Source organism: Castor canadensis, chromosome 3 (assembly GCF_047511655.1).
Source record: "Castor canadensis chromosome 3, mCasCan1.hap1v2, whole genome shotgun sequence".
NCBI classification, from domain to species: Eukaryota; Metazoa; Chordata; class Mammalia; order Rodentia; family Castoridae; genus Castor; species Castor canadensis.
Window position 1 is genome coordinate 60,154,715 of NC_133388.1, and position 25,451 is coordinate 60,180,165.

Sequence of the window (25,451 nt, forward strand, 5' to 3'; positions counted from 1 at the left end):
CAGTCCAAGGATACTCATCTTAAAATCTTTAAATATTCCTGTAAGGTGAGAAATTAAAGGCATAGAACTTGAAGCAGAAAGCTCAAAAAGCTAAGAAATCTTAGCAGTCAAATAACAGCTAAATTGAGGAAAAGTTCACTTCAAACACATGAACTAATAATGTTAAATACAGTTAGTATTAGGGGCTCTTCCCCTCCAAATAAATCCATAAGCAATTGCTGGATGAGTCTTCAGTTTTTATTACAAAATGAAGATGATCAGTTTGATCAAAAGGAAAGCTTGCTCACAAGTTTTACATGAATATTCCAAATACAAAGTCTCCAGAAACAACATACTTTTTGATATGATTTCATTTTTTAAAGGGATGCAAACATTACATTTTCTCATTTATAATCTATCCCAAGGCATAGTATTTTAATAAGTGTATCTTTTCTGCAGGTAGATCCAAATTCACAAGTATAACTGAAGCATTTAAGACAACCTCATCAGCAAGGTTAAAAATCATTGTTTTTCTGTCTGTTTTTACAGAGATAAATCCTTAATAACCAGCCCTTTTATGTGTTTTCAGATTCTTGTACTACACTGACATGATTGGTAGTCAGCTTTTTTCCCTATACTTTAAGGCTACAAAACTCTTGCAAGTACACTGCAAAAGAATTCTAGACCACTTAATGCAAAAAATCAAAAAAATAGTTCTCCAATACAAAGTAAATTTTATAAATGGTAGGAAACAGTATCTGGTAAGCTACTAACTGACATTTCCCCCTATTACTAAACAAATCATGTTACACAAAAACAGGGAAGACGAGTTATCAAATAAAACAAGTCTATGCTATGTTTACATCCCTCATTAAAAAAAATAATTTCATACTTTCCACATACTCCCATCTGAAATTTACAATTTTCCATCAGGTTGGAGGGGGAGGATAATACTGTCCATAATTCCAAGGATTCTGATAATTGTACTGAAAAAATAAAGTAAACATTGTTAAGATACTAGAATTATACCTGACTTCCATACATAAAAATTTAAAGCAAGTACATTTAAGAAAATAGAAGTATTCACGGCTGAAATTCTAAGAATTACAAAAGGCAATAAGGTTTTTAGTTAAAGACTACCCTAATTATATGCTTCTAATATCATCTATGAAGAAATACAATTATGTGGACTCACTTGATACCAGGCACTATAATTATAGGCAGCTTGATTTGCCTGTAAATCACCATCAATCATCTGTGTAGATAATGCTGTATCTTCTGTATGTGCTTTCTTTTCTTCTGGTTCTTCTGAGCTACATGAAGGTAAAAACAGAAACTTTCAAATTTCCCACAGAAAAGAACTCTCTTATTTGAATGTCACCTGTATACATTTACTTAACTAAAATTTTCAACTTTTTTTTGGTGCTGTTTTGAAGACACCTAGTGACAAAACTGTTAGCTGGACAAACTGAGTTAACAGGCTGAAAGCTAAGCTCAACAATTTACTTTTGTGAAGCAATCCCTCAAACCCAATCATGTATGCAAAGAACTTTACCTTATATTTCTGCATCCTGATATGTGACCTAATATATCCATCAAATGCCACCCAAATTATCTGCCCAGAGTACAGATTAAACTGGTTCCTGCCTTCCTCAAAGAACCCTTCCTAGTCTGCCAGCCTAAAGAACAGATTTCAGATTCTTCAGCAAAGTGGTCAAGCCTTACCTGGCCCCCAAGAGTCTTTCAGCCTCACCTCCACTCCTCCGCATTGGGTTACTACTCCCTGAGATAGCACATGATCATGTATCTATGCTGGAGGGGGCAAAACACTGGCCTAGACTGTGGGTGTGGTCTACAGGCATTCATTTGGCCTTGATGATGTTTTTTAATAGACTTTAGTAAGCAAAATCTATACTTCTGACTTTGTAAAAATCAGACTGTACACCCTATCTACATTTCTGCCTAACTTTAGGGGGTGCTAAGCAGTTAATGCTGGAAATTGAACATATTTCACCCCCCAACACTACTCTCAATTTCCTATACCAAGGGAACACCACTTATGTCACTACCACTTGTATGCCTTGAATCTCATCCTCACTCTGAAGCTTTCCTTAAGTGATTCCCCAACTTAGAAGGTCCTTGCCCCAACTCTGTACTCATCCTAATGGTTTTCTAACTCCCAATATCCTCTCCAGGTTCAACAGAACCCATGGTAAAGACATCAGGGAGGGGGCTGATAAGCAGTCAGGCTGAAGGACTTCACTCTTGCTTCAACATCAGAGTTTTTCAACTACTCCATTTTGTATGATTTTTTTTCAAATTATGAAAACAAAAGTATATTATAACATAAAGGTAATAATTTATGTTTCACAATGAAATGTCTTTTTAAGCACTCCTTTCTGATTTAGCAAGAAGTTACATACCCATTTTCTGCTTTCCTTTTTAAAGTGTCCTGTTCTTTTAGGAGTGTTTGATGTTCATCATAAGCATTCAGAAGCCTGAGGCGGAAGAACAAAAAAATCCTTTAAAAAACTAAACTATTTTTTGTTAAGATTTTTAAGTTATTTTCATTTAGGGAAAATGCCTACATAAATTTCTTAAGTAGTTCATTTGTCATAACGTCCTCTTAATCCTGATACTGAAGACTCTCAAACCTATAATTGTAAGGGAGTAAATGATAACTTCATGTTAAGCCTTCAATTTGTTTACCTATTACTGCCAAGTCAAAATGATATGTCAGCTGAGCACTGGTGGCTTGTGCCTATAATCCTACCTACTCAAGAGGCAGAGATCAGGAGGATCATGGTTCTAAGCCAGCCTGGGCAAATAGTTTGAGAGACCCTGCCTTGAAAAAGCCCATCACAAAAAAGGGCTGGTGGAGTGGCTCAAGGTATAGGCCCTGAGTTCAACCCCAGTACTGCAAAAAATAAAAATAAAAAGGTATATCATTCAGTTTTGTTGGTCAAAAATCCCAATAGCTGGCTACTGTCAACTACATGTGCTCTCAATTTTCAAGGCACAGCACAATCAAGATCACATCTCCGGGTTGGGGTAGAATGCTTGCCTAGCATTTGCAAAGCCCTGGGTTGTACTTCTACTTCACAAACCCCTTCAATCAAGCAGATGGTATTTTTATATGAACTTTAATCTGCTTCCAGCATTGTGTCCTCTCCTCAGTTTACAACACTCCCAGAGTAACTAAATGAGGCTCCACCTCTTCTATGAAGCATGACAGTGCCACTCGATCTATAGAGCTCACAGCCTTCGCAACAAGTATATGCCGCCTCATATACTTACTTCCTCTGAGAATTATACTATTCAACTAAAAGCTAGAATTATGTATCTAGGTTCTTTGGTACACATTCCCCAGTTCCAAACAAACATAAAGACATTAAATCCACAAAGTATGAGCAAAGACTTTGAAGTATGTTCTAATCCCAGCCCCACAATATAATAGCTAAGTGACCTTGGAAAAAATGCCTAATCTATAAGCTCTTCTCTCGTCATCTATTAAAAGAACAGTGCTTATACTCATCATACTGCTATAAATTTTACATTAGCTATGCCAAGCACTGAAATATTAGCTGTTGCATTAGTTTAAAACAAATTTTAACACAACCATCAAAAAATAAATACACAAACACAGGAACACAATACTTAGTTCATTTACAGTGGTTACAATGCAAATCATTCTAAATTAAAAAGACAGAAGACACATGCCTAACTCACACTGAGAAATTGCCAGAAAAGACTAGAACTTCAGCAATGCTGTAGTATCTGCTTATTAAATGTTAAACTTGTCCCTTCCCCAAATATAGAGTGAACCCTTACATTACCCTCAACTTTCAGCCTTTTACAATGCAGGAAGATGAGGCCGTTACACATGATCTATGGGGCCGTATCTACCCATCTTCTATAAGCACACATAAAACGGCATTTCTATTCCAGATTAATCCCATTTTCAGTGAAGTGCTGAAGATCAAATCCAGGGCATAACACATATTAGGCAAGAGCTTTACCACTTGCCTAGTGGGTCCCCAACTCCCTTCAACCTTCCCCTCAATGTTTCATGGTTCAATACTTTTCTCTTTTCCCTTTCATGGGATTGCTGCTTCATGCATTCTGTCACTCATGGTATAAATTTTCAACCCCCAAAGGGAAGACAAACCAAATGCCCTCTTGTTAATCACATACATATTTGGGGAAACCAAATTTACCCCACATATATCTAAGGAAAAAGTAGCCAAAACATTTTTAAATTTAATAATCATCAAATTCACATCCAAAAAAATCAATGCTCATTTCCCATTCAAATAATGTAATTAAGAGCTTACTTATTAACATCTGAACCAAAATCTTCAAGAAATTCCACTTTTCTCTGAGAAAATGTAATTCTCATTTTAATAGTTAATGAACCATGTATAGCCTTGTCAAAACAATTTAGGATATTTTCTTCATTTTGTTTGAGGTCACCACTATATTCCATCTCAAGTAAATTGAGGTATAACTTTGTGTTCTCCTGTGTAAAAAGCAGTTATCAATTAATATTTCTTTAATATTTTGATTAGAGTACAGATATTTAAAATGTCTTAATTTTTAAGTATGTGCTAAACAATTCAGTATTTAATATAACTTATGTTAAATGTTTTTAATATAGAAGGAGTGAAAAAAATTCTTTCGTGATAGGTAGTGTGCTCCTGAACTATGCAACCTGTATTAAATACCATTAAGTTAAAACTACATATCTATCCTGGGTAATCTAATTTGACCTATCATTATAAGTAGAAAATAAAACACAGAAGAATGATTTGTATAATTCCAAAAATTTAAACAGTGGTGCTATGACTGTAGATAAAGATCTTAAATTATAGCTGTAAGCATTCTACGTCTCAAACAGACCTGTTAATAGCGAAAAACCTAATGAGAGCCAATACAATGACTTTTATTATAAAAGGAAATATGTTGGAAAAGGAAAATCACTGCTTCATTTATTAATGTTACTTGTTTGTTAATAAAATGTTCTCCTAGATCTTCTATTCTTTTCAGTAAACTTGCAAATTTTCTGAAGGGTAAATAAAAATAATGATGTACTGCAACCCTTTTTTAGTGCAGTAATCTTAATTTTCTTAAACTTTTAATTCAAAACAATTTGAAAAGTTTTTTTAAATGGCAACATCAGTTTAGAGGGACTGTTGTCTTCATTTAGTAATCCAAATGCATTACATACAGACCAAATTTTTCATCATAGTTGCCAAAGTGAAAAACTGACCACCCTTGTTTTTATGGAAGATAAGTAAAAAATACAAATACATACTTTATCTCTTTCGATTGCTTCCAAAAGCACTTTTCTTGATTTTGGGAGATTTTTTTGTATCTTGAAAAGATGTCGGGCTAGTTTGATAGCATAAAATGATGACTCGTTATTTGATTTGGCATTCTTAATAGCATCTTGAAGCAAATGTTCAGCTTCTTCCATATTTCCATGCCTTCGCTCTAAACTTACTCTCCGCAAACGAACCATTGCCAATCCTAGAACACATTCTTCAAATGTTTTCAGGATATTCCTGGCTTCATTAATATTACCTAGAAAGAGTAATTAAATATTTATATTTTTATTTAAACGTGTGAAACAGTCCTTATACCAGATATCCATGGGTTAAGTCTATCCCTCTGGGTTTTTTTTTTTTGTTTTTTTTTTTAAATAAAAAAGTAAACAGCCATGCTTGTTTATTAGGTATTATTTACAGTTGCTTTCAGGATACAATAGCAAAGTTAGGAAAGAAACAATACAACCCTTTATAGAAATAGTTTGCCAAATTCTTCTTTACACATCCCTTATCACCCAATTACTGTAATTTCATCCTGAAATCACTTAAAATTCCCAAATATTATTTGAATGTCCTTATTCTTACCCTGCTGTTCCTCAAAAGCTGCCCAAAGCATATGTACCATGGGTTTCTTTGGGAGATGAATAGTACACGCTCTGCTGAAGACATGCCTCACTCCTTCAATGCTATGGTTTTCCATGTACTTGGCATACTACACATAGAAAAGAGGAAACACTAACTAATTTACAGTTGAACAAGCCATTAAATATGTGACAGAACGATAAAATTCTATTTTTAAACCCATTCAGCACCTTTATTGAACCACTAGACTAGTTTCTGTAAGGAAGGACGAAGAGAGGCAACGAGGTTGGCATATGCAGCAGTCAAATCTGGTTGCAAGCAGACCATCTCCTAATGCAACAGATATAGTTATATGAACAACATTCAACAGAAGTACAAAAAAGGTTAGTCACTAGATCAATGTTTGTAATATATTCAAGTTTAAGAGCATATGATTTTCTTACCTTAATCCAAAACTCCTCATAGAGGGCACATGATATGACACATCTTTCAAAGAGAACCACAACACGTTCATGAGTCCCATTTTCAATTTCGAATTCTAAGTATTCTTTCCAGTTTTTTAGTTGGGCCTTTTCCAGTGGTTTCACATGAAAATAAGGTCTTTTAATCTGTAATAAAATTATGGTACAGCAATCACAGTAAACCAATACCAACACCAAAATATTTGTAAATACAGTGATATATTTAAAATGAATATAACTAATGAAAATGAATCAAAAATGTTAATCACCTTATGTCAAAATTAAAATTTTTTAAGACAAAATTCCTTAAACTCTCCAGGTTTTACAAATGGAATGCACTGTTCATTTATTCAGGCATTTTTACACAATTACACACTTTTACATACAGGAAATTTTATTCTGAGTATTTTTAAATCGAACAATTTTAACATATTGACAAACCAGATCAGTGGTTACAGTCCTTCTCAGAATAACTGGAATGTGGCCAAGGAGATCTTTTGGGTAACAGAATAGTTCTGCATGTTGATTATTGTGGTGATTATAGTGTATACGATTGCCAAAACTCATTTTACAGCCAGCCACAAAAGGCTAAATACTATAATTCCATTCATACAAAAGCCTATTTCCGGGAAATCTACAGAAAAAAAAGATTAGTGGTACCTGAGGGCCAGGATTGAGAGGGGTTACAGTGAGTAGGTAGGTTCCAGGGTAAGTAAAGGGGTTCTTTTTGAAATAAAAAAAAAAAATGTTTTAGAGCCAGGTGCTGGTGGTTCACACCTGTAATCTCAGCTACCCAGTAGGCAGAAATGAAGAGGATCACAGTTTGAAGCAAGCTCAGCAAATAGTTTGTGAGACCCAGTATTAGAAACACCCAACACACACAAAAAAAAAATGGGCTGGAGGAGTGGCTCAAGTGGTAGAATGCCTGTTCAGCAAGCCTGTGAGACCCTGAGTCCAAACCCCAGAACCACCAGGAAGAAGAAAAAATGTTTTAGAATTAACTACAGTGATGGTTTATGGTGATATGGTTGTATGGATCTGTGAATGTACTAAGAAGGAGGTAAATTGTTTAGCATGTAAATTATGTTTTTAAAAAAGCAGTCAGGAAAAAAATTTAAATGGTGGGAAAAAAGTCACTATTATCCTAAAATGGGTGTGTTTTATACATAAGATATATGTATTTGGGTGTATTTTGTCTACAAAACATAACCTAATCGAATTATTTTTAAAAAACTGAACAAGTATAATAGTTGACACTAAAGTCAGAATTCAACAAGATTCTAAAATAAAGGAAAATGATAAAACTGAGGATATTAACAAATAAAATTTATTAAATACACAAAAATAATAAAAAGTAACAAGTCACTGATATCAAAACCGAAAGAAAAATTTATCATTCCTATCTTTATATTTTGAAGACTATTAAAAAACAAAACACTTACACCTTCTTCAAATGTCCACCTTTTACTAACTTCATGCTCATTGTAATTAAACATTTCTTGATGAATTTCAATGATTCTATGTCTCATATTTTCTATTTCAGTAATTAGCTTGGAAAGAAAAAGAAAAATTAAATCTCGTAAGTTATAGATGGAACATTTTCAGTATCTTACATTTAAGTATTATCCACAGAGACTTTAGTTTTAGAACAGTGGTAGGTTTTTAACTGTTAGCAATTACGTTTTTAACTACAACTTATAACAGAATTTCCCAATAAACCACTTCTCATGTTTTGTTTATTGGTTTGTTTTTTAATAGGACTAGGAGACTACAACGTCAGCAAAACATTCCTTCTAAACTAAGTTATTTCCAGATGTCTGGTACTAAGATAAGACTTTGTATCTTCAATCTATTATTTAAACCATATGAGCTAAGTGATCAGTTATATAACTCATCATATTACCACACTTGAATTAGGGGTCTAGTTTCACAAGGGCTTTTAACTTCTTTTCTTTTCTTTTTTGGCCATACTGTGGAGTTTGAACTCAGGGCTTTCCACTTACTAGGCAGGTGCTCTACCACTTGAGCCATATCTCCAGCCCCACTGAACAACTTTTGATTAAGTCTGGTTACCTTTGCTGGATCAGTTATGTCTTCAATTCCTGATGGTAGATCATCACCAGGAGGACCATCATCACCACTATGTCCATTAACAGAAGCTAATTCCCTTCGCAGCTGAATAAACTGTTCACCAGTTAAAAGATCTCTAGGCAAGTTATTCTGTATATGTTCTTTAAATCTAACGGAAGAAATAAAAATGCATGCTCTATACTTGCATAATTTTAGATCCCATGTTTAAGATACCTTCTACATGTCACTCTTTCAAAGAAACGCTGATTTAGAGAAAGAAACAAACAAATAAATCATACTCTTTCTCCATCTCTTTTTTTCCCTTCTTTTCTAAAGTGAAATCCTACCATTTAGTCTACATCTCCATTTCCTTCCAGCCTTGGCACTGGAAGGAAGAAGACACGGAGAGGCACAAATTCAAATATCAATTGTGTCTGTTACTAGTTATCAAACTTAAGGGAAGTCTTTTCTCCTCTCCAAATCTGTTTCCTCATCTGTATAATGGAACAACAATACCTATCTTGCAAAGTTATAACATTAAATGTGGCACTCCATATTAAAATCATAAAATGGCCATTTGTAGATGATCCATGAATGTTAGTTCCTTCCCACCTGCCATTTTCTCCTCAACCTATCTGTGCCCAACAATCCAATGAAATTGGCCTAAGGTCACTTATCACCAGTTATATGTAAAATTAAATGGATATCCAAATTATATCTTAAGTATTTATTGTTGTTAACCACATCTTTCTTTTAGATCATCCTCTCTTGGCTTCTGAATTACCACTTTCTTCGTTTCCATACAAGTCTCTGACTGCAGCTTAGTCTCTGATGGCTCTCCAATCCTACCTGCCCTCAATGCCATTATTCCCAAAAATCCCACCCCTCATTTTGTCTCATCTACTTTTACATTTACTTTACACATTCTAACCAATGTCATTAATATAGCCTGAAATAATATAATGAGAAATTTCAAATGTATGGCGTAAGTCCACATCTTTCTCCTGAATTCCAAATTTGTATACACAATTGCCAACACTCTTTACAAAAAGTATAGATTAATTTTGAACCAACTTATAAAGACTTGTTTATTTTCTTTTTTTGAGACATGGTCTTGTTCTATAATCTAGGCTAGCCTCACGATCCTCCTCCATCATCCTCTGGAGTGCTAGAATTAGTCATGTGCCACTGGTCTAGCTAAGACACTTTTTTCAACATTACTGACATTGCTATTTTGTTCACATATGCAAATTTATATGTGTACAAATTTTAATTGAAAACATCAGGTTGAACTGCTAAAACACATTTCATCTCAAATCTTAATATACCACAGGAATCTCCTAAGCAATAATGTTTTAACCAAAGGGTGTTATCTTCATCCAAAAAATTAACGCCTTTAGCATTTCTAATCTTGAGTAATGGCAGTGTTATCCAGTAAGTTTCTCAATCTTTTCCATCTAGATTATCACTTACATTTCCCTGTATTTCAGGTCTTACCGACTCTACTTTCTAAATCCATCTTTACGACTTCTCCTCAATTTTCACCTGATAAACAAAGCAGTCTTTCAAATTCTAGTCTCCTAACTCCCATACTCCACTCGATATTACTACCAGAGCCAGGTGCTAGTGGCTCACACCTGTAATCCGAGCTACCTAGGAGGCTGAGATTGGGAGTAGTGGTTCAAAGCCTAGGCAAATAGTTCACGAGTCTCCCACCTGCTCCCATCTCCAAAATAACCAGGGCAAAAATGGACCAGAAATGTGGCTCAAGCTATAGAGCACCTGCTTTGTAAGCACAAAGCCTTGAGCCCAAATCCCAGTAGCCTCTTCCCTAAAAATATATTGCTGCTAGAAATGTTTCTAAAAGGTAGATGTAAAAATAAAAATAGTAAACATGATCATCTCTCTCCTGCTGAAATTACTTTAATACTTTTACTTTGCATTCAGGCTAAAATCTAATGCTCTCACATAAAGTCTCTCGTATTTTGGCAACCTATAAAGTAGATAGGGCTGCACATAAACTACATTAAACTTATAAAATTTTTGTTTTAATTTTGTAAGACATGGTCTCTTGCTATGTTGCCCCAGGCTAGTCTCCAATTCCTTAGCAAGTGATCCTCTCACCTCACCCCCTTCAGTGTGTATAGGCACTTACCAACATGCTCAGTTTATGGATCCCAACCCTCTTTCTTAAATGGATTAAGGCGTTCACAAACACATGTAAGTAACAATGACAACAAATGAGCAGATTTAATACTCAGATGAATATTTTAAAACTCAAAACTGTTGTCAGACTATAGGTAAGAAACTTGAGATATAAAATTTAAAAATAACCACTTATAGTACATGAATATTTTAAATAACTGCCATATAATGTAATAACATCATTAAAATGGTAATGAAATATAAATAATATTAAAGAGTAATTTTCATGTTTTTAGATTATAAAGCCAACATTAATTCCATAAAGCCTGGCTGACTGTCATACGTGTGTGTGTATTTGTATCCCTAATAATCAATTCCTAAGTATAAGGGATACAAGGAGTTAAACCTCAGAAACTGACAGACACGTAAAGAATATAGATAATATAAATTCAAAGCAGTGTTATCAGTACTGACATAAATGTAATTAAGTGTAAATATACTGCAGGCACAAAAGAATAGGTACCTCAACTTGAATGAGCTGGGGAAAGTTTCACAAGGACGCAAAGCTGTATTGTTGGGAGGAATACACATGGAAAAGGTACTAGAGTTACAAAGGCATAAAATACTGACCTTTAGAAAATTATCAATATTTTGGTATATTTGGACGTTAGGGAGTCCTAAGGGCTAGACCTGAGATGTTAGATAAGATCACAGAGTCTTCATGATAAAGGTTTTAAATTAGACATTTTTGTAGTATAGCCAGGCACTGGTGGCTCATGCTTGTAATCCTAGCTACTCAGGAAGCAGAGATCAGGAGGTTGGCAATTTGAAGCCAGGACAGGCAAATAGTTTTTGAGACCCTATTTCGAAAAAACCCATTACCAAAAAGGCCTGGTGGAGTAGCTTGAGGTGTAGGCCGAGTTCAAGCCTCAGGCATGGTGGTGCATGCTTATAATGCCAGGTACTTGGCTGAAGCAGGACAACTGACAGTTCAAGATCAGACTGGGCAACATAGTAAGACCCCATGTCTCAAAAAATTAAAAAATAAAAATTAAGCATTTACTATGTGGCAATAGCTGGGATGATTCAGAACTACATGGGCTGGAGGTGTGGCTCAAGTGGTAGAGTGCTTGTTTGCAAGCATGAAGTGCTGAGTTCAAACCCCAGTTCTACTAAAAAAAAAAAAAAAAAAAAAAAAGGACTACAAATAATTACTTGTTCAATTCTATTTTCTTATTCTTTTGGTACTCTGAAATACCTTAGAGAAGGCAGGATTCCTGTGTTTCCTCATCTACAAAATGGATAAGAACTTTCTACCTAAAAACAGTAACATTCCCAGATATTTCATGAAAAATATCTAAAATAAAAAGTAGGTGATTTGATTTGTGTATCTAGCAAGAAAATTTGTTTCCATCTAATAAAATCTTACATAGCATTTCAAGAAAATTATAACATTCAATATTAGGATTTACCACCTGGGTTAACCAAAGATACTTCAAAGATCAGATTTTCAACCTACCTCTGAAAATGATGACTATACAGCTGTGTAGGAATACCAAGAATACGATCATATATAGCTGTAACTTCTCTTAGGTTTCCCTGTTCATTTTCCCAGTTTATATACATTTCCCACAGTCTGTCAGATCGGAAATCTGTTCCTGCAGCTAGAACAGCATGCTCAAAAGTTCTGAAAAATTAAATTACTCTTAAGTTATCATTCCAAGATAAAATCATTTTTTAAAATACATCTAAATTTGGGAAATAATGCTGCATTAAAATGGTTATATTGCTTCCTAAACAATTTAAAAAATAGAAGATTTAAAAAGTAGAAGAAATAATTAAAAGCATACAATAGTTGCTTAAAAGAGTGAGTGAATAAACATAAAGAGAACAGATAAATGTACCTTTTTATATGGGGTACTAGGGTTTGAACTCAGGGCTTCACGCTTGCTAGGCAGGCGCTTTACCACTTGAGTCACACTTTCTGCCAAAAAAATGTACTTTTAATGTAATTGTTTCTCATATAAAATTATTATTTAAAATGTACGTATTTCACCAGGCGCCAGTGGCTCACGCCTGTAATCCTAGCTACTCAGGAAGATCATGGTTCGAAGCCAGCTTGGGCAAGTAGTTCTCAAGACCCTATCTCAAAAACACCCATCACAAAAAAGGGTTGGTACAGTGGTGTAGGTCCTGAGTTCAAACTCCAATACTGCCCCCCTCAACAACAAAAAAAAGCACACATTTCAAACAATTAAGAATGACGTAGTAACAGTCTATACTTTTTTTTTTTTTTTTTGGTGGGAGTGGGGTTTGAATTCAGGGCATCACTCTTGCTACACAGGTGCTCTACCATTTGAGCTACATCTCAAGTACATTTTGCTTTGGTTACTTTGGATATGGGGTCTAGACAACTATTTGCCCAGGCTGGCCTCGAACTGTGGTCCTCCGAATCTCAGCTTCTTAAGTATCTAGAATTAAGGTGTCAGCCACCAGTGCGTGACTTATATCTAAGTATTTCTTAAACTTGCAATGTCTGTTATATAGATTTAGAGTAAAAGACAAAACAAGTAAGACTAAAGTCAGAGGCAAATCTTACCTCAATTCAGTAAGTATTTCCTAGCAAATAACTCTGATGAAGGATTCAGCTGCCTTGTAAGGTAATGAGAAGTATGCATGTATTTTAAACTCTCAATGGCCCCTTCTGAAGTTTACATTAATTGAAAATAATTCTAAATTTACTGAAAGAAATAGTATTTTAAAATGCCTACCTTATTTCAAGAGGTTTCTGTAAGCAACTTTACTCACTGGATTTGGTATCTCAATAAAACAAAACTTTTGGATACATACTTTCAAAATAAGTGTATTAAAAACAACAGGGATTCTAAAATCGACATAAAACTAAACTCCCTAAATTAACTTTAAACAATTCCAATCAGTGCGCTAATGAATTTTGGATGAAACAGAAAGTTCAAATTTTACTATTTGTCTATTATTAAAAAATGCAAAACGTAGCTGCACATGGCTATGCATGTCTGTATCCCACTATTCAAGAGGCTGAGGCAGGAGGATCACAAGTTCCAGGCCAGCCTGGGCTATACTGCAAGACCCTGTCTCAAAAGACTTAAAAAACAAAAAGAAAAGAAAGAAGATTAAAAGTATGTGAGTGTGCAACCATGTCCATGTTTGTGTGTAAGGCAACAATAAAATAGATGTTACTCTCCCTGCATAAATTAAGACATTTAGGAAATTAATGCACCAGATACTTAGGAAAGTTGGAGGAGATAAGGTAAATGAAACAAAAACAGAATAGATGAAGATATGCTTAAAGAATAGTTAGAAATCTTCCACTCCCTTTCCTGCCCAGCTAGTATTATAATCTCAGCACTTGGGAGGCTAACACATAAAGATTACGAGTTTGAGGCCAGCCTGGGCTACACACACAAGACCTCATCTTCAAAACAACAACAAAAACTATGTGAAACATACCTCCAAAAAGCAAACATAAACCAAGAAAGAATAAAATCTAAGGAACTCCAAGCAACACGGCATAAAACCCAAGAGTAATGTGAAGACATCTCCCAGAATCATGATGAGGAAATCCCACAAGTGTTTTGTGGCAGAAGTAGAAGGTGGCAACCAATTCAGACTGCAGAAGAGAGGGTTTTAGGAGGAAAGGCTCCAAAAATTAGGACTTACAGACTAAAGTATCTGACAGGTCTGTCTGGAAACCTAAATGTAAAACCTTTTATTACACAAATTTTAAAAATGGGGAAGAAGTAATGACTCCAGGAAAAAACACAAGGCTATAAAAGAACAGTGTGATGGAAAATATTTATCTTTAGAATGATGAAAAAACATACATAAATATATTTATTGAAACTTACTCTACAGTTACAGTTATAGTTATATAGGCAAGCTAAGAAATGAGAAGACAGGATAAGGGCTGGAGGTGTGGCTCCAAAAGCAGAACACCTGCCTAGCAAGTTCACAGCTGTGAGTTCAAACCCCAGGACCACCAAAGATAAGACAGGGTGTAAGTGAGCTAAAATTCTCATCCACCAAAACAGATACATAATGTCTACAACTAATAAGGAAAGCTATACAAAGCTGTTCTTTTATTCATACAGTAGAAAATACTAGAAGAAACAGCTAATAATATTTGAAGGGAAATGGAGGATTTGCTTTTTGTTAGAAGCAGATCAACAGTAGTAGACTCCTTAAAACATATGCATATTCTTTGTTGTTGGAAACAAAAAAATACATTAACAAATGCCTATAATCAATAAGAAAAACATAGCCCAAAAGAAAATGAGCAAAAATGAATAACCAATTAAAAATGACTCAGAGGTAAAGCACTGGCCTAGCATGCACAAGGTCCTAGGTTCAATTTCCAGCACCCAAAAAAGCATATAAGAAGATAAACCAGGATGAGCAATCCAGACATATGTAAATTAAAGGGACACTACAGGAAGAAGAAAAAAATCTATGTGGTATGGGTATGGAAAATGTCTACTTTCATACACCATGGGAGATTAAAATTAATACCATTTTTGAGGAACATTTGATATAAAGTTTCTGTGTATTCTCTTTGACACAAGTTTTACTTCTAGCGCATTCTTAAAAAAATGACTTCTGCAGAGATGTTTACTGCAGCACTGATTATTTCCTATAAATAAGGATTTAGTCAAATAAAACACAGTACTTTGACACTATGTTTCTGCAATGCTCAAAAATACATGATAGGGAGAGATTCCAATGTTAAATACAAAGAAGTCAAAGAAAAATATGGAAAATACATATACAAATATATATAGCATAAGTATGTGAAAGCACAAACATTAACAATGAGTATACTAGAGACAAAAGTATATGGGGTATGGAATGGAAGAAGGCTTTATTATCTACATTTTTTTTTTAATGATCAAGTTTATTACATAGACCATTTTTTTAAACAGTGGGAAAGAAATGTATAAATGTTAAGCGTCCAGCTGAGTATTCATAAGTAGTTCTATTATCAACATCACAATACTTATTTACATCTTCAAGTATAATTGAGTATCAATGTTTCACATACCCTCTTATTATACTGTTTGTCTCAGGATCACCAGGGTCCAAAGTTTCTTTTAAGAAGTTTACATAATGAATCCAAAGATCAACACTGAGAGGAATTGCCTGAAGCCCCCGACGATAAACCTAAGAAGAAAACAATAAACTGTACTTCAAATATTTAATTATTTCTTAACAGAGAGGCAACACTGTGTTATCCGGTGAACCTTAGAAATACTAATTACTGGAATTTTGTTTAAATAATCTACCATTACCATTTGGGTGGAGGTTGGATAGAACATGGCAATGTTCTGATCCCCACGTGCAGAGTCTTGATCTTCAAAGCGCAGCAGTCCCTGCATTCTGACCGGGTTGTGTGGGCAGGCTTTGGGTTACAGACCATAGGGCACAGACCCATTAGAGCATCAATGACAGCGTCTGACCAAAAATGCAATAAGACGTAGCAAATGTGACTAGCAAACCAACTATATTGTTTGGAAAATGAGAAATAAATGTAAGTGAGAGAAAAGCCCTGCCCTACTTGTTAAGCTGCAGTGTAATACAGAGGCTTGCACTGCAAAGCTTGACAAACTGTAGAGGTTTAACGCACCTGCCAACAAAGAGAGAAAATATTAGCTACAAATGCCACAAGAGTGACAAATGCAAATAAAATACCCTATAAAAATTGTTTGACCATAAATGGTAGGTACTGCCAGCCAAAAAAAGTCCTCGTTTTGTTATTAATTGGCTTACAGTACCTAGTGGAGATAAGTTTATTCAGTGATGTACGCACCTCATCTGATTGTTTAATGTTGTCATGCCGCTTTTCAAGGTCTGCGTACTTTTTCCAGTAGCCATAGCAATACGGATAGTGTATGAAAAATCTGTCAAATGCTTTTCTGGCAGCCATCAAGTGATTCTGATGAAAATAAATAAGGTGTTTCAACATCTTTGATATTTTTGTTTAAAAAACAGGAATTAACTTTGTCAATTACAAGGTAATTTTTTTCAGTGTTGAGGATTGAACCCAAGGCTTCACACATGCTAGACAAGTACTCTGTACCACTGAGCTACACCTTAAGTTCCCTAAGGTAACCTTTTATTTCAGTAATTTTACACATACACACGCATCCTAATATACACATTACTTTGATTCTGACTCTCCAAAATAAATGCCATAAGACAGTATCAAAGTTAATTACATGCACCTGTTGAACTTAATCTGCAAATCATTTTAAAAAGCAAATATAATTACAAACAGCAAGGCCTAAACTGGTATTACTGGGTTCACCTGTTCCTTTAACGCATTTAAATAGTTACTAACCTCCTGTTCTACATACTGAAGCAAATATACCCAGCCTGTAAAATCCTGAGGATTATTTTCTACAGTTTTCCAAAATTTTTCATAGTCTGGAGGGAAATTTGCTTCTGTTTCTGTCACTGGAAAGTCCACAGTATTTGCTGTCTCATTGTCCTCTGTAGATGTATTCAAACTGGGAGAGCCATCAGGTGATTGTTCCATTTCCGTAACGTTCATAATCTCAGTACTGAAATCAGCAGAATGTTCTACTACTACCACCTCTGAACTGCTGTTGCCTGTGCTGCCATTATTAGAATTTCTGTATTCGTCCATGTGAGAATTTTGCATAGTTAATTATTTTGTCTTCAGTTAATGATCTGTGGAAACACACACAAAAAAAGTGAAAAATCTTCCAAATCCTAATGAAATTATTTGACATGAATACCACCTTTTAAAAGCCCTATTTGATTCATCTGTCAGCAAGTAACAGAAGTCGTATTTATTGATAACAGTTTAAACAGAAGAATTTTTTTTCATACACTAGGAAACTGGCACTGTATTAGCAGCTGGATGATGTCAGAGCTGACATTTTTGTTTGTTTTTTGAGAAAGGGTCTCACTAGACAGCCCAGGCTAGCCTCAAAGTCTCAATCCCCCTGCTTCAGTTTACCAATCACTGAATTATATAGCATGTGCCACCACACCCAGCAGGGCTGAGTCAATTCCTTATAGACTGCTTCATGTACTTAAGTTGTTTAAGAAAAAAATAAAAAGGAAAAAAAAAGTAGAAATAAAAAGGTAGAGGGAAGTATTAATAATAGTTATAATAATTACTTTTTTTTCTTGGTAATTCTGGGGCTTGAACCCAGGGCCTTGCACATCTAATTGATACTTTTAATCAAAAACGCAAAAGCTCTCCCAGAGCTCTGCAGCAGATAGTATATGCTATGAACAAAATCAACATTTTATTAGTAAAGAGGACAGTATGAGGGGATACTCATAGTGGATAGGAAACTAAAAGTGTCTACCATGTAACAGGTACCTTTTCTAGAGATTAATAGTCAGCATCTCTCCAAATCTAATATACACTTATTCTCTGATCCAGAAGTTCCACTATACAGTATTTACCAATGTGTTTCTGTTTCTCTGAATTACTTATAGAATTTGGTTAAAGTATAATTTTCTGAGTCCTAGCCCAGACTTCAGAGCCACTGAAGTACGCTTCAAGTAATCTGTATTATTTTAAACAAAAGATGACTTTTGTGAGGAGCTAGAAGATTTCTGTGTAAACTATGGCAAAACCCGTATTTTTAAAAAATAGTCAGAAAAGTACAGAAAAAAATTTTTTAGCCAGCCACCACATAGCTTTTGTCTAAAATAACAAAATCATCACATTTATCCCTAATTCAAGTAATGGCAAACAGACAAAAAAGTTCAGCATTCATCCCACTTCTGTAGGAAAAGCAATTATTACTACCAACCAACATTCTTTTGTATTTTATTTACTTAATACAAACCCTAACAGATCTGTGTATGTATACAGTGTTTACACATGTACAATAGCAACATAGATATTACAATATCAGAAAAAATAAGATGTATTTTGCTTGGATGACCTTTGATTAATGTTATCAAGTTTGCTAAGCTTAAACAACTTCAGGATCTAAAAACACAAGGAAATTTCTCAATCTATTTCACTCTCTTTTTCACCTCCTTAAAAAAGACACACATTTGAAGATTATTTCTATATGCAAACCAATCACTGGTTTGGGTTTTTTAATTTAATAGCTCAGTTTTTTAAAAAGATTTTTGGTTGGTTAACACTTCTGGGTCATTTACTACCTACCCTTTTCTAATTGCATACGTAAGTGGGATATAAAGGTTTGGTCTGGAATCAGCAAATTTACCACACCCCTACATCACCAGAGACTTGTCAATTACTCCACACCCTGCAATTATAGTATTGTTAAAAGAATTAAGAACATCAGCCTTTTCCTTAGGCAAATAATTTTGATGATTACTTCATAATTCCCAGGGTGAAAAGAATATACTCAAGTTATTTTTTTTTACTAAGTTATTCCAATATAATTCCTTTTCTTATTTTGAGAAAAGGTTTCACTACTGTGGCTCAGGTCTCCAACACTCCATCCTCTTGCCTCCACCTCCTGAGAGTGCTGGAATTAAAGATGTGAGGCACCATGCAAGGCCAACACATTCTTAATGTGTCAATTATTAGTACCAATTTTTTTTCAACCAACATCTTCCAACTAGCAACATAGGAGCAAAAGGTGCAGAATAACTTTTTATTTTTTGGTGGGACTGGGGTTTGATTTCAGGGTTTTGGGCTTGTAAAGCAGGTGTTCTACTCTTTGAACCACGCCTCCAGTCCCAGACTAATTTTTAATAAGAAGAAATCAATAGTATGGTATCTAATTTGACATTAAGACAAATCAATGGAACAGAACAGACAGCCCCGACATAAACTGCATGTGATCGAACAAATGGTCTCTAAGACACCAAGACTACTCTGTGAGAAAAGGACAGTATCTTCAACAAATGATTTGGAAAAACTAAACATTCAAAAGGATAAAGTTGGATCTTTATCTCCCCTTGTATACAAAAATTAACTCAAAATGGATTTAAGACCTAAATGTAAAACCTGAAACTCTAACAACTAGAAGACAATAATAGAGAGTAAAGCCTTAATAATACTGGACTTGGCCTTGGATATAACACAAAAAGCTCAGGCAACAAAAGGAAGAATGGATAAATGGGATTACATCAAACTTAAAATTTTTGTGTATGAAAAATATGACACAGTCTTATAATCCCAGCACTCAGAAGGCTGAGGCAAAGATTGAAAAGTGTGAAGTCAGCTTGCACTTAGTGAGACCTGGTCTCAAAAAAAAAAAAAAAGATGTCAAGTAAAAAGACAACATATGGAATGGGAGAAAATACTTACATATTATCTGTCTAATAAAGGGTTAATATATGGAACTCCTACAACTCAATTCAAAAAACCTGATTAAAAACTGGACAAAAGGTATAAAAATATTATGATACACAAATGATCAAGTATGAGATATTCACCATTATTAATCAGAGAAATACAAACCAAAACCACAATGAGATACCATCTCATATCCATTTTAAGATGATTATTACCACCACCACCAACAACAAAAAACACAATATTGGTATTGATAAGGATGGGGACAGATAAAAAATTAAGCCAAGGATGCAATCCTGTAATCCCAGCACTTGGGAGACTGAGGCAGGAACACTGCAGGTTTGAGGTCAGCCTAAGCAACAAAACAAGACTCTGACTCAAAAATAAATAAATGAATGAATAAACAAATAAATAAATAAACCTACAATATGATTCAGCAACCCCACTTATGGATATATAAAAAAGAACTGAAAGCAGGGTCTTAAAGAGATATTTCTACAACCATGTTTCATAGCAGCATTATTTACAATAGCCACAACATGGAAGCAATCTCAATGGAATAAATTAAAATAAACAAACAAACAAACAAAAAACCTTAAAAACACTCACAATGGTAGCCAGGTACTTGTGGCTCAAGTCTGTAATCCTAGCTACTTTGGAGGCTCAAATCAGGAGGATCTAAATTGGAGGCCAGCCACAGAAAATAGTTTTAGAGACCTTATCTTCAAAACAACCAGAGCAAAATGGACTGGCGGTGTGGCTCAAGTGGTAGAGTGCCTGCTTTGCAAGCCCAGAGTTCAAATTCCATAAAAAACCAAATACACACACACACAATGGACATTCAGCCTTAAAAAGGAAATGCTGTCAGCTGTCACATGCTACAACATGGATAAACACTGAGGACATTATGCTAAGTGAAACAAGCCAGTCACAAAAGGCAAATACTTATGATACCACCCATGACATATCTAAAATAGTCAAATTCATGTTTACTATTTTAAGTATATGGTTCACAAGTGTCATATATATATATTTACATGGTAATGAGACACGTCTCCAGAATATTTTCATCTTACAAACCTGAAACTTTGTACCCATTAAACAATTGTCCTTTTCCCCCTTTCTCCAGCCCTTTTTTTCTCTGCTTCTTTCATTCTACCTTTTCTTTTTATTCATGGAATTTATTACATCCAAGTAGTGTATTTATTTATATCCTGTTGTAAGAATTAACCAGCTCCTTTTTACTCTAGTACTATCACTATAATTTATTTAATAATTATCCTCCTCTATATCAGTAATTTTCAAACTGCAGGTTGTGTTAGACCAGCTTCTTTTTCCTTTTTTCAAATAGAAAATAGATTTTTTCATCTTAATGCTTTTATCTTCTTTTTTGTTTTTTTTTGTTTTGTTTTGTTTTTTGAGACAGGGTATCACATATAGCCTCAGTCAGCCTGGCTTGGAACTTGCTATGTAGCTGGGGCTGGCCTAGAACTTGCAGACCTCCTGTCTCAGTCTCCACAGTGCTAGGATTACTGGTATGTACTACCATGCCCAGCTCATCACAATGCTTTGCACATAGTGAAAGTATGTTGTTTCATAATTTAATGCAATTTTACACACATGCATGCAATTCAACTACTGCAATTTAAGTTGCACAAGAAGACATTATTTTTCAATGAATGAATGGAAGCACATCATCAGGCACCGGTATAACTCCAATTACTAACTAGCCATGGTAATAAGAAATTCTACTTATTGAATGAATACTTTATTACAGACCACTTTTCCATTTTTCAGGATGAAAAAAAAATTTATTAAGGTTAAGTAACTAATCCAAGTGTATATGGGTTGTAAAAGACAGAGTCAAGATTCAACCCCATCCTAACACCAAAACTCTTCCCTCTTCTCTACTACTTCAGCCCCTGACATTTCACTTCTTAAGGTTTTTTAGTTTCTTTTTCCCACAGTTTCATTCACCTTTGGGATCTCAGGTTATGCAATTTCTTCTACTGAAAAGGTACCCAACCTGCTACCCAAGTCCCACACTCCTATTCAGTGCCTTCAAATTAACTAAAGCCTACTTGTTTTTCCAGGCAAAGTTTAAACACTGCTTCCTGAAAAGTATTCCCACACTCCCCAAATAAGTTAGGTTGCTCACCAGTGACCCCATAGTTGCTGTCTTTTTCTTCCTAGCACAGATCACATTTATGAATCTTATTCAATGATGACCTTCTGTACTAGATCACAAATTTCTGTAGACCTAGTACACAATTTACTAAATAATAAACTGTATCAGAGTCTTTAAGTCATCCATACTAAAACTTGGCATATTATTTTCATAACCATATGAGAAATGGTAAGCACTTGCACATTAGTGGCCAAAGAACTGAATAAAAGATTGAGCTTCACTACTCATTAAGAAACTCTTGAGTGGCCTGGAGATGCAGCTCAAGTTGTAGAGCACCTGCTTTTTGAACAGGAAGCCCTAGATTCAAACCCCAGTCCCACAAAAAAAAAAAAAAAGAAAAGAAAAAGAACTACTTTCTTCTTTTCATTCACGTTATTGCCATTAGCAATAATTTAAGTAATCATTATCATCTCCTGTATAGATCAATGTTTTTAAACTGCAGATGGTTTCAAATCTACTTCTAATGTTTATTTAAAAGGAAAACAAGGAGAGGGAGGAAAGGGGGGAGAAATGACCCAAACATTGTATGCACATATGAGTAAAAGAAAAAGGAAAACAAGAAAATAGAAAGTCAGCTGAATGTGGCTACACACACCTATCTATAAGCCCAGCACTCAGGAAAACTGAAGCAAAAGAATCAAGAGTTCAAAGCCAACCTGAACTAACAGAGAGACCCTGTCTCAGAAAGAAAAAAACTCAAGGCATTAAGGGCATATTGCTGAAACACACAATTTAAGTATTGTTTACTGAGTTGTAATCTTCTATTGTTGAGTTGCAGCCACAATTTCTGAAAAACACTGCTGCAGTTATTGATACAGATAAACTCAAAATATTAATTTCAATGAGAAAGGGGCCTTATTTTGGTCACTGTTGTGTCTCTAGAACCTAAAATATTACCTGGTAATATAAGAGCACAACAGGTATCTTTGGACAAGTACGTGAACGACACACCCAGTCCAAGCTTAACTTTCTAAATATATTAATCTTACAATAGTCCTCTTTGTTGCCATTCCAGGAGCATATTACACTCTTCATGTCTCAGTTTTGGCACATGCTACTCCCTCAAACTAACAAAACTCCTTTTCTCAACTCACCAAACCAATGGAAATTGATTTTACAAAGTTACACGTAAAGTCATTATGGGTATAAAGTACATAAGTATAAAAGGAAACATGATAAATTACAATGTAAATATGCACTAATCTGTATCATACATTTAACACTTAGTTGCAATTTACATTAAACATCTGAGGAACAATCATCATGCCACCTTAAAGTTTAAAAGGGCAGGCTTCCAGGTGTGGCTCAAGCAGTAGTGCCTGCTTTCCAAGTGCAAAGCACTGAGCTCAAACCCCAATCACACCAAAAAATAAAATAAAAATAAAAGGTCTTTTTGGAGGATGACTTAAATGACCAAAACTTATTTAAACATAGGGTATTTGACCTAAGACCCTCTTCTTTTTTTTCTTCTCTTTCTATGCCCATAGAGGTACTAACCAAAAAAAAACAAAAAAAAATCATACCATTGGTTATACATTTTCACTTAAGAGCAAAATATAAAAACCTGAAGTCATTACTACAGTGCGACAGTCAAGAGTTTGAGAACTGCAGATCAACTAGCTTTGCAATCCACAAACTACAAGATAGGCCAGTTCGAAGACTAGGATTGTAAGAAGAAAAGAGGCTATTATGATCACTGGTTTTGACAACTATTTTTACAGACTGACCTTTTTTCCCCCCTCATATTAAACACTTATTGTATCTGGAAAAAACTGCCATTTAGCTGGAGCTACCACTTTCTCTTTTGGCTATTTAAAAAAAAACACGTAAGCTGGGTGTGGTGATGCAAGCCTGTAAGTCCAGCACTCTCCTGGCTGAAGCAGGAAAATCACAAGTTCCATGTCAGCCTGGGCCATATAGCAATACCTTTCAAAAACAAAAACAAGAAAACCCCACAAGTCTTATGCAGAATTGTCAGCATACCACAAAAGGTTGCTCTTTCTCTTAAAAATAACACATATACACAATTTTTACCATTTGATTTACAAAATTTTTTCTTAAACTGTAAGTCGTAAAAATATTACTAAATATTCTGAGCCTAAATAAAGCCTGCTTTTCCATTCTCACTTCAAATACTTCATACCACCTACTACTAGCGAGCCATTTGTAGTCAACCCTTAATTATTTCGGAGTTCACAATATAAGAACTAGTCTTTAGAACTTTTCATCACTTTCTCTTTCCCAGAGACTGAACTGTGGAAAGTTCCAGCTTTTACAACTCTAGAATGAGGTTATAAATCTGGGAGAGAGGAGGAAACCTGACAGTAGTTGCTTGTTTTTTTCAATCCACTTAAACTCCCAGAGAGCTCAAAAACCACTTTTAAGTTCCAACGCAGGCGTCATACTTCCTCGTACCAAAGGCCCGTTGTTAAAGCTTCACCCTTTCTAGCAATGGAGAAGTTTATAAAGTATTTCTGAACAGAGCAGATCAGTTGCCAAGTTCCCTCAAGTCCTCAAATAAAAGGCCACATGAGTACCAATGTAAAAAGTAAAATCAGAATCGGCATAAAATCACATGGTATTACTAAAATCACATCATCATAACACCTTAAAGAGTACTATTAACTTCAAGTGTTATTTATTAACCTCAAGACGGGATTCTGGAACGAGAAACACCAGGGCTGGTCTCTGATAAAAATTTTTTAAAATCCTAATTAAACATATTCTTTAAAAAGATCCTCTTAGGATCTTTCATGTGTCTTTTTTTTTCTGTTTCTATCCTATCTTGCCAAGCCCTCTGGCTGATCTTTGGGGGGCTGTGCCCCTGGGTCCCCAAAAGCGTTGCTCATGTGTTCAAAACGCGGAATGCGCCCTACAAACGCTTGCTCACCAGAATGTGTGCGAAATGCTCCCGGTCCTCGGCGGCTACTTACTGAGCTCGTCCGGACCACTCCGGTTTCCAGCTCTAGGAAGCGGGGTTCACGCACCCCTAAAAACCCTCGTAAGTCCCAGGGAAGGAGGCCCCCGTACCCTTCCGCCCGAGTGCACATCAAGGGAAACGTTAGGGCTAAGAAAAGAAACCTCGTACTGCTCCACCCAACAGGTGGGAAGGAGAAGGAGGCGGGAGGCCGGGCGCCGAGCCCAAGCCAGGCCTCAAGCGGCGCGGGAGGGAGGCCGCGGCCCCGGTGCGGCCTGAGACACCCCGGCCACCTCCTACCCCGAGGGCCGCCCCTTCCCACCAATTCCCAGTTGCCGCCCCGGCTGACCTTACGATGGATGTCACTCGATGCCATGAGCCTCAGCCTGGGCCAATGTAGGTGAAGATAGCACTCCCAACGCCTCAGACCCCTACTGCAGCCGCCACCACCAGCAACACGGCCGCCAAGTGGAGGACGCGGTGC

General features: G+C 35.5%; 1 protein-coding gene and 1 non-coding gene across 9 annotated transcripts; both read right to left on the reverse strand.

The window, feature by feature from the left end:
• Positions 1-215: 215 nt before the first annotated feature.
• On the reverse strand, positions 216-25,451 carry Prpf39 (pre-mRNA processing factor 39). Of its 8 annotated transcripts, XM_020181704.2 has the most exons (15): positions 25,317-25,444; positions 24,941-25,039; positions 16,938-17,290; positions 16,407-16,532; positions 15,642-15,760; positions 12,084-12,251; positions 8,423-8,588; positions 7,792-7,899; positions 6,332-6,496; positions 5,892-6,018; positions 5,294-5,562; positions 4,314-4,498; positions 2,403-2,477; positions 1,175-1,292; positions 216-965 (listed from the first exon to the last, which is right to left on the reverse strand). In XM_020181704.2, the coding sequence occupies exons 3-15, from the start codon at positions 17,259-17,261 to the stop codon at positions 909-911; spliced, it is 2,007 nt and encodes a 668-aa protein (XP_020037293.2). In that variant the 5' UTR covers positions 17,262-17,290; positions 24,941-25,039; positions 25,317-25,444; the 3' UTR covers positions 216-908. The 8 variants fall into 8 exon arrangements, with proteins under 8 accessions (XP_020037293.2, XP_020037292.2, XP_020037295.2 ...); XM_020181703.2 differs by lacking the exon at positions 24,941-25,039 and having other exon boundaries at positions 25,317-25,451; XM_020181706.2 differs by lacking the exons at positions 24,941-25,039; positions 25,317-25,444 and adding an exon at positions 15,889-16,051 and having other exon boundaries at positions 16,155-16,532; positions 16,938-16,961.
• LOC141421828 (small nucleolar RNA SNORD127) lies at positions 5,147-5,233 on the reverse strand. Its single transcript, XR_012446518.1, has one exon. It is a non-coding gene; the product is annotated as a small nucleolar RNA SNORD127 (small nucleolar RNA).